The sequence below is a fragment of the Salvelinus sp. IW2-2015 genome, unplaced genomic scaffold (genome assembly GCF_002910315.2).
Source record: "Salvelinus sp. IW2-2015 unplaced genomic scaffold, ASM291031v2 Un_scaffold1980, whole genome shotgun sequence".
Classification (NCBI taxonomy): Eukaryota; Metazoa; Chordata; class Actinopteri; order Salmoniformes; family Salmonidae; genus Salvelinus; species Salvelinus sp. IW2-2015.
The window spans coordinates 81,727-91,919 of NW_019943331.1; the positions used below are offsets into that span (position 1 = coordinate 81,727).

At 47.0% G+C, this 10,193-nt stretch overlaps 1 protein-coding gene and 1 pseudogene across 1 annotated transcript in view; both read right to left on the reverse strand.

The window, feature by feature from the left end:
- Positions 1 to 5,704, reverse strand: part of LOC112072612 (docking protein 3-like) — a 34,541-nt pseudogene extending 28,837 nt beyond the window's left edge.
- Positions 5,705 to 6,600: 896 nt separating this feature from the next.
- The window catches only part of ddx41 (DEAD-box helicase 41), a 34,279-nt gene continuing 30,686 nt past the window's right edge, over positions 6,601 to 10,193 (reverse strand). Inside the window, exons 13-14 of the mRNA XM_070439859.1 lie at positions 9,677 to 9,787; positions 6,601 to 7,174 (exon numbers count right to left, since the gene is read on the reverse strand). Of these exons, the coding sequence (XP_070295960.1) occupies positions 7,038 to 7,174; positions 9,677 to 9,787 (248 nt within the window). The 3' untranslated portion in view covers positions 6,601 to 7,037. The remainder of the gene's footprint in view (positions 7,175 to 9,676; positions 9,788 to 10,193) is intronic.

Genomic DNA, 10,193 nt, shown 5'->3' on the forward strand with positions numbered 1-10,193 from the left:
AGAGGAACCCTAGATCAGAGCATGACCCTAGATCAGAGATGACCCTAGATCAGAGAGCGAACCCTAGATGTATACGAGCCAGTTAGTCTCGGTTTTGTTTTATGACTGTAAAACAGTTTGAGAAGCGGCTAGGGAGGAGAGACAGGGGGAAGAGAGGCGACTAGGGGAAGAGAGACAGGCTAGGGGGAGGAAGACAGGGTTTGAGAGGAGGCTAGGGGGAGGGAGACGGCTAGGGGGAGGGAGACAGGCTAGGGGGAGGGAGACAGGGTTTGAGAGGAGGGGAGGGAGACAGGTTTGAGAGGAGGTAGGGGGAGGGAGACAGGCTAGGGGGAGGGAGAAAGCTAGGTGGAGGGAGACAGGCTAGGGGAGGCGAGACAGGCTAGGGGGGAGGGACAGGCTAGGGGAGGAGAGACAGGCTAGGGGGAGGAGACAGGCTAGCGGGAGGAGAGACAGGGTTTGAGAGGAGGCTAGGGGAGGTGAGACAGGCTAGGGGGAGAGACAGGCTAGGGGAGGGAGACAGGCTTGGGGGAGGAGCAGGGTTTGAGAGGAGGCTAGGGGAGGGAGACAGGCTAGGGGGAGAGACAGGGTTTGAGAGGAGGCTAGGGGGAGGGAGAACAGGCTAGGGGAGGAGAGACAGGCTAGGGGGGAGGAGAGACAGCGCTAGGGGGAGGAGAGACAGGCTAGGGGAGGAGAGACAGGCTAGGGAGAGGAGAGGACAGGCTTAGGGGGAGGGAGACAGGCGTAGGGTGAGGAGACAGGCTATAGGGGAGGGAGACAGGCTAGGGGGAGGAGAAGGTAGGGAGAGAGGGGCACGGGGAGGAGACAGCTACGGGGGAGGAGACAGGCTAGGGGGAGGAGACATGCTAGGGGGAGGGAGACATGCTAGGGGAAGGAGACATGCTAGGGGGAGGGAACAGTGCTAGGGGAAGGAGACAGGCTAGGGGGAGAGACACAAGCTAGGGGGAGGAGACACAGGCTAGGGGGAGGGAGATGCAGGGGGAGGGAGACATGCTAGGGGGGAGGGAGGACATGCTAGGGGGAGGGAGATGCGAGGGGGAGGGAGACAGGCTGGGGGAGGGAGAACAGGCTAGGGGAGGGAGACAGCCTAGGGGAGGGAGACAGGCAGGGGAGGGAGACAGGCTAGGGGGAGGAGACAGGCTAAGGGGGAAGGAGACAGGCTAAGGGGGGAGACAGTGCTAGGGGGAGGAGAGACAGGATTTGAGAGGAGGCTAGGGGAGGGAGACGGCTAGGGGGAGGACATACAGGGTTGGAGACAGGCTAGGGGAGGAACAGGCTAGGAGGAGGGGGACAGGCTAGGGGGAGGGAACAGGCTAGGGGGAGGACAGACAGAGGTTTGAGGAGACAGGCTAGGGAGTGGGGACAGGCTAGGGGGAGGGAGACAGGGTTTGAAGAGACAGGCTAGTGGGAGGGAGACAGGCTATGGGGAGGAGAGAACGGCTAGGGGAGGGGAGACAGGCTAGAGGGAGAGGGAGACAGGCTAGGGGAGGAGAGACAGGGTTTGAGAGACAGGCTAGGGGAGGGAGACAGGGTTTGAGAGGAGGCTAGGGGAGGAGACAGGCTATGGGGAGGCGAGACAGCGCTAGGCAGAGGAGAGATGGGTTGAGAGACAGGCTAGGGGGAGGGGAGACAGGTTTGAGAGGCGGCTAGGGGAGGAGAGACGGCTGGGGGAGGGAGACAGCTAGGGGAGGAGACAGGCTAGGGGGCAGGGAGACCAGGGTTGAGAGGAGGCTAGGGAGGGAGACAGGCTAGGGGAGGGAGACGTAGGGGATTTGGAGGAGGCTAGGGGAGGAGAGACAGGCTAGGGGGGGAGACAGGCTAGGGGAGGAGACAGGCTAGGGGGAGGGAGACAGGGTTTGAGAGGAGGCTAGGGGGAGGGAGACAGGCTAGGGGAGGAGACCAGGCTAGGGGAGGAGACAGGGTTTGAGAGGCGGCTAGGGGGAGAGAGACAGCTAGGGAGGGGGAGACAGGGTTTGAGAGAAGGGCTAGGGGAGGAGAGACGGTTGAGAAGAGCTAGGCGAGGGGAGACAGGCTAGGGGAGAGAGAACAGGCTGGGGAGGGAGACGGCTAGGGGAGGAGATGGGGTTTGGAGGAGGCTAGGGAGGGAGACAGGCTAGGGAGGAGAGACAGGCTAGGGGAGGAGACAGGCTAGGGGGAGGGAGACAGGCTAGGGGGAGGGAGACAGGGTTCGAGAGGAGGCTAGGGGGAGGGAGACAGGGTTGAGAGGAGACTGGGGAGGAGAGACAGAGTTTGAGAGGAGACTAGGGGAGGGAGACAGGCTAGGGGAGGGAGACAGGCTAGGGGGAGGGAGACAGGCTAGGGGGAGGGAGACAGGCTAGGGGGAGGAGAGACAGGCTAGGGGGAGGGAGACAGGGTTTGAGAGGAGGCTAGGGGGAGGAGACAGGGTTGAAGAGGAGACTATGGGAGGAGAGACAGGGTTGAGGAGACTAGGGGAGGGAGACAGGCTAGGGGAGGAGAGACAGGGTTTGAGAGTAGGCTAGGGGGAGGAGACAGGGTTTGAGAGGAGACGACTGGGGAGGGAGACAGGGTTTGAGAGGAAGACTAGGGAGGAGAGAGACAGGGTTTGAGAGGAGGTAGGGGGAAGAGAGACCGGGTTTGAGAGGAGACTAGGGGGAGGAGACAGGCTAGGGAGAGAGAGACAGGGTTTGAGAGGAGACTAGGGGAGGAGAGACAGACTAGGGGAGGGAGACAGGCTAGGGGGAAGAGAGAAGACAGGGGAGGAGGGGACAGACTAGGGGGAGGGAGACAGGCTAGGGGGAGGAAAGAACAACTAGGGGAGGGAGACAGCTAGGGGGAGGAGAGACAGGCTAGGGGAGGAGACAGGTAGGGAGGAGAGACAGGGTTTGAGAGGAGACTAGCGGGAGGGAGACAGCTAGGGAGAAGAGAGACAGACTAGGGGGAGGAGAGACAGGCTAGGGGGAGGGAGACAGGCCTAGGGGGAGGAGAGACGACTAGGGGGAGGAGAGACAGGCTAGCGGGGAGACAGGGTTTGAAAAGGAGACTGGGGGGGGAGACAGGGTTTGAGAGGAGACTCAGGGGGGGAGAGACAGGGTTTGTTTAAGCAGCAGTAAAGAAGAAGGAGAAGTAGAGAGGTGACCAACTGTTGCTACAGGACTACTTCCTCATTGTTGCCAGTGGGTTTGTTTGAAATGGCTCCTATTGGGTCCTGGTCAAAATGAATTAAACACACAGGAATAGGGTGCCCTATAGGGAAAGGGCGCATTTGCTACAGGCTGAGCTACCAGAGAGACAAACACTACTAGCCCTTCTAATGTTGTCTTATGATACTAGCCCCTTATAGTCCCCTCCTCCCTGTAAGGTAGGAGCGACTGAGATAAAACACTATTAATATTAGTCCCCTCCTCCCTGTAAGGTAGGAGCGACTGAGATAAAACACTATTTATATAGTCCCCTCCTCCTGTAAGGTAGGAGCGACTGAGATAAAAACACTATTTATATAGTCCCCTCCTCCCTGTGTACCTGGAAGGTAAAAAAAAGGCCCCTACCTGAAGGCTAGTTGGCAGAGAGCCTCCACCCAGTCATGGTAGTTCTCTGAGGCCAGGATGTATCTTCTTTGTTGGTGTTCAGGTCGAACGCTCTACAGTCTGGAGGTAGGTCAAAGGTCAACAATTTTATTTTAGAAAAAAAAAAGAGAATTAAAGCGGCAAATAAATGTCATAAACCACATTTTAAAAACAGATAAACTGCCTTTAATAAATCAGGGGTTCAACTGTTTCTCAGATTGCAGAGAGTATACACTCTATGAAAACACTGATATTAACAGATTAAGTACTAGACTGTTTCATGGACAGATTAAGGACCGTTTCATGACAGATGAAGGACTGGTTTCAGGACAGACTTAAGGACTGGTTCATGGACAGATTAGGACCGGTTTCATGGACAGATTAGTACTGTTCATGGACAGATTAAGGACTGGTTTCATGGACAGATTAAGTACCGTTTCATGACAGATTAAGGACGGTTTCATGGACGAATTAAGTTACCGCGTTTTCATGGACAGATTAAGTACATGGACGTTCTCGACTGGACAGATTAAGGACCGGTTTCATGGACAGATTAAGGACTGGTTCAATGGACAGAATTAAGACTGTTTTTCATGGACAGATTAAGGACCGGTTTCATGCGTGAGGTTTCGAGACAATTAAGACTGGTTCATGGAATTAGGACGGTTTCATGACACTTAAGTATCGTTTCATGACAGATTAAGGACCGGTTTCATGGACAGATTAAGTACCTGGTCTCATGGACAGATTAAGGACTGGTTTCATGGACAGACCGTTTCATGGACAGGATTAAGGACTGGTTTCATGGACAGATTAAGGACTGGTTCATGGAAGATTACAGTACCGGTTTCATGGACAGATTAAGGACCGGTTTCATGGACAGTTATAGTAAGTACCGGTTTTCATGGACAGATTAAAGTACTGGTTTCCATGGACAGATTAAGGACCGGTTTCATGGACAGATTAAGTACTGGTCTCATGGACAGATTAAGGACTGGTTTCATGACAGATTAAGGACCGGTTTCATGGACAGATTAAGGACTGGTTTCATGGACAGATTAAGGACTGGTTTCATGGACAGATTAAGGACCGGATTTCTATGGACAGATTAAGGTAACTGGTTTCATGGACAGTTAGTACTGTTCATGACAGATTAAGTACTGGTTTCATGGACAGATTAAATACTGGTTCATGGACAGATAAGGACTGGTTTCATGGACAGATTAAGTACGGTTCATGGACAGATTAAGGACTGGTTTCATGGACAGATTAAGTATGGTTCGATGGCAGATGGACTGTTATGGACAGTTAGGACTGGTTTCGATGGACAGATTAAGGACGGATTTCATGGACAGATTAAGGACTGGTTTCATGGACAGATGAAGGCTAGTCTGGACTGAAAACACTATACCGTCGTTAGGTAGGCTGGAGGCAGCTCTCCTCTGGGGCCAGGGTAACACTGAGCAGTCACACAGCTGAACAATCCTCCTACACTGGGTGGACTTGGAACTTGAGCTGGCGGTTGTGTGGCCTCCGTCAAGGATGTCGTAGAATTCAACTCGACCGATGCCGAAAAGCTAGAGGTAGAGAACCATCCACGTCTTCCTCCACGTTTTCTGTGGTGGACGGATACAGCAGTCATCACGATGAATGTTCTTAAAGTGTTGAAAGAACTTTCATAACATCACTTTGAATTGTAATCAGATGAGAATAGCCTTCAACATTTCTCCAACATTAGTAAAAGACTTTAATCTATTAGCTCAGTTGAGTAAAGTCCATGCAGATATACGGCTCTTGTTGTAAACACTCACCTTTCCAAACTTGTTTCCCTTAACGTAGAGCATCCCCTCCTTGAAAACAACCTCCATCCTCTCCCTGTGTGTGAGGTAATCAAACAGTCCTTGACCTCCACCCTAGTGTAGCTACGTACTCTCTCAAGTCTGTTCGTTAGGTTACCCTCTAGTAAAATTCTGTAGTCTTTGTTCTAATTTCTGTTCGTTAGGTTATCCTCTAGTAAAACTCTGGTAGTCTTCGTTCTAATTCTGTTCGTTAGGTTATCCTCTAGTAAAACTCTGTAGTCTTCGTTCTAAATTCTGTTCGTTGGTTATCCTCTAGTAAAACTCTGTAGTCTTCGTTCTAAATTCTGTTCGAGGTTATCCTCTAGTAAAACTCTGTAGTCTTCGTTCTAAATTCTGTTCATGGGTTATCCTCTAGTAAAACTCTGTAGTCTTCGTCTAAATTCTGTTCATTGGGTTATCCTCTAGTTAAAACTCTGTAGTCTTCGTTCTAAATTCTGTTCATTGGGTTATCCTCTAGTAAAACTCTGTAGTCTTCGTCTAAATTCTGTTCATTGGTTATCCTCTAGTAAAACTCTGTAGTCTTCGTTCTAAATTCTGTTCATTGGGTTATCCTCTAGTAAAACTCTGTAGTCTTCGTTCTAAATTCTGTTCGTTGGGTTAACCACCAGCACCTCAGAGTTCAGCACCCTCCCTCCCCAGTCTGTGTTAACACGGTTACATCCACCACTACCAACTGACAGTCAAGTCCCTTCCCCCCGTCTCTCCACTGCAGCTGTGTTCCAGCGAAGTCAACGCAGCAGTCTGAGGCGATAGTGAACCTACAGATCAGCAGAAGCAAGAGGTCTAGCTTCCCTTCCTTCCCCTCTACAACACGTCATTTACCAGAGAAAGATACTATTTTTCTCTCCATCTGACTTTAAAAAAATGTTTACATGTATCACCAGAAAGACATGCGAAAAATAAACAAGTAATATATTTAATAAATTAAAACAGATCGTAACAGAGTTGTACTGCGATGATTAAACTCATTCTTAGTTATAATCTAAAAATTCTTATCGTGTTCACCATGGTTACGGAAGACACTCCACTCACTTCCCTTTCTGAAGGTAATTCTATCGAAGACCGTGGTATTTCAACACACATTTCTACAGTCCGAAGTTACTAAATCGTTCCACTGTCCATAAAAATGAGCACAGTGGAAAGTCTGATGTGGTTCGTAAAATTGATTTATTAACGTTGCAGAGAAATGTAATTTAATTTTTAATACAAAACAGAAAATAATAAAACAGATAAGAGAAGTAGAGAGTTGCAGAAAAATAGTTCAACCTTTTTATACATACAGAGCGATTCTGTCTTTATCTTATCAGCCCCCGGGGACAATGTTGGGCAACAATAAAAAAATACATGTTACTTCCTCTATTCCACGAATGCTCTGAGAAGCAAGGTCATGCCAACCATGTCAGTCTCACAGAGCCATGTATATCAAGCGGACCTGCTGGGTCAAAATCCTATCTCAAATACTATTTGACGTGCACTTGGAACAATCCTTTTGGGACAATCCCAATTGGTCCCCATTGTACCTGGCAAAACAAACCAGGCACAGCATTAAGTAGGTGACAGTATTTTGAGTATTCCGTGAAGTAAATTCAGAAGTCCATGGAGCCGTGAAGTAAATTCAGAAGTCCATGGAGCTGTGTGCCAGGTAGTCTTTGCGTCCGATATTGGTGACCTGTTTGGTCTGCATGGCCTCCAGTTTGGGACAGTCTGTGATACGATGACCCAGACCACCACAGAACGTACAGCCTCTCTCTCCTGGGAAACAGTAACAAGAAAAAAAACAGGTAGGTTAGAATGGGGGAGGAACCAGGCCAAGACAAGGCAGACATCTGGGCTACTAAATCATAGTTACAGAAATAAACTATTTAAAAAAAGAATAACTTCTGTGAATAGAAAAGGAGAAATGAGTGACAGAGAAGCAGCAGAAGCTGAGCAATAGGAATATACCAACAGAGACAGAGACATATATATCAACAGAGACAGAGACATATATACCAACAGAGACAGAGACATATATATCAACAGAGACAGAGACATATATATCAACAGAGACAGAGACATATATATCAACAGAGACATATATATCAACACGAGACAGAGACACTATATTCAACAGAGACAGAGACATTATATCAACAAGACGAGACATAATATATAACAGAGACATGAATATATCAACAGAGACAGAGACATATATATCAACAGAAAGAGACATATATATCAACAGAGACATATACTATCAACAGAGACACAGAGACATATATATCAGAGACAGAGACATATATATCAACAGAGACAGAGACATATATATCAGAGACAGAGACATATATTCAACAGAGACAGAGACATACTTATCAACAGAGACATATATATCAACAGAGACAGAGACATACATATCAACAGAGACAGAGACATATATATCAACAGAGACAGAGACATATTATATAACAGAGACCATATATATCAACAGAGACAGAGACATATATATCAACGAAAGAGACATATATATCAGAGACATATATTCAAGAGACGAGACATATATATCAACGAAAGAGAACATATATCAACGAAAGAGACATTATCAACAGAAAGAGAGAAAACACATACAGTTGAAGTAGGAAGTTTCACTTATGTTGGAGTCATTAAAACTCGTTTTTCATCCACTCCACAAATGTCTTTTTGGCAAGTGCGGTTAGGACATCTACTTTGTGCATGACACAAGTAATCTTTCCAACAATTGTTTACAGACAGATTATTTCACTTATAATTCACTGTTTCACAATCCCAGTGGGTCAGAGTTTACATACATTAAGCTGACTGTGCCTTTAAACAGCTTGGAAATTCAGAAAATGATGTCATGGCTTTAGAAGCTTCTGATAGGCTAATTGTCATATGGGAAATCTAAAGAAATTAGCCAAGACCTCAGAAAAAAATTGTGGACCTCCACAAGTCTGGTTCGTCCTTGGGAGCAATTTCCAAACGCCTGAAGGTACCACGTTCATCTGTACAAACAAATAGTACGCAAGTATAAACACCATGGGACCACGCAGCGTCATACCGCTCAGGAAGGAGACACGCGTTCTGTCTCATAGAGATGAACGTACTTTGGTGCGAAAAGTGCAAATCAATCCCAGTACAACAGCAAAGGACCTTTGTGAAGATGCTGGAGGAAACAGGTACAAAAGTATCTATATCCACAGTAAAACAAGTCCTATATCGACATAACCTGAAGGGCCGCTCAGCAAGGAAGAAGCCACTGCTCCAAAACCGCCATAAAAAAGCCAGACTATGGTTTTGCACTGCACATGGGGACAAAGATCGTATTTTTTGGAGAAATGTCCTCTGGTCTGATGAAACAAAATAGAACTGTTTGGCCATAATGACCATCGTTATGTTTGGAAGAAAAAGGGGGAGGCTGGCAAGCCAAAGAACAACATTCCAACACTGTGAAGCACAGGGTGGCAGCATCATGTTGTGGGGGTGCTTTGCTGCAGGAGGGACTGGTGCACTTCACACAATAGATGGCATCATGAGGATGGAAATTATATGGATATATTGAAGCAACATCTCAAGACATCAGTCAGGAAGTTAAAGCTTGGTCGCAAATGGGTCTTCCAAATGGACAATGACCCCAAGCATACTTCCAAAGTTGTGGCAAAATGGCTTAAGGACAACAAAGTCAAGGTATTGGAGCGGCCATCACAAAGACCTGACCTCAATCCCATAGAACATTTGTGAGCAGAACTGAAAAAGCGTGTGTGCGCAAGGAGACCTACAAACCTGACTCAGGTACATCAGCTCTGTCAGGAGGAATGGGCCAAAATTCACCCAACTTATTGTGGGACGCTTGTGGAAGGCTAACCGAAATGTTTGACCCAAGTTAAACAATTTAAAGGCAATGCTACCAAATACTAATTGAGTGTATGTAAACTTCTGACCCACTGGGAATGTGATGAAAGAAATAAAAGATGAACTAAATCTCTCCACTATTATTCTGACATTTCACATTCTTAAAATAAAGTGGTGATCCTAACTGATCTAAGACCAGGGAATTTTTACTAGGATTAAATGTCAGGAATTGTGAAAAACCGAGTTTAAATGTATTTGGCTAAGGTGTATGTAAACTTCTGACTTCAACTGTACATATATACCTATATATCAACAGAGAGAGACACATATTTATCAACAGAGAGACCGTGAGAGAGAGAGAGAAAGGAAGGAGAGTAAGTAGCAGAAAGAGATTAGGATTAGTGTTACCTCCGATATCCAGCATGGTCTCGTCTCCTGTCTGTAGGACCTGAAGAACAGGGGGGACCTTCTGCTTGGCCTCTATCAACAGGGCCTTCAGATCCATCAGCACTGACTCGTCTATAGGAGGGAACATTTCAAGGGTTGTGTTCAAGAAGAACCAACAGGAAGAAAAGGACTGAAATAAGCGAGGAGCTACCTGGACTTATCCAAGCATCATTTTTTATTTTCTGTTGAAAATTATTATTAGTATGTTTTTAAAAACATTTTCTGTTAATTAAGTACCCTAAAGATGTACCCTAAATAAGCACCCTAATTAAGTACGACCCTAATAAAGTACGACCCTAATAAAGTACGACCCTAATAAAGTACGACCCTAATAAAGTACGACCCTAATAGAGTACGACCCTAATAAAGTACGACCCTAATAGAGTACGACCCTAATTAAGTACGACCCTAATTAAGTACGACCCTAATTAAGTACGACCCTAATTAAGTACGACCCTAATTAAGTACGACCCTAATT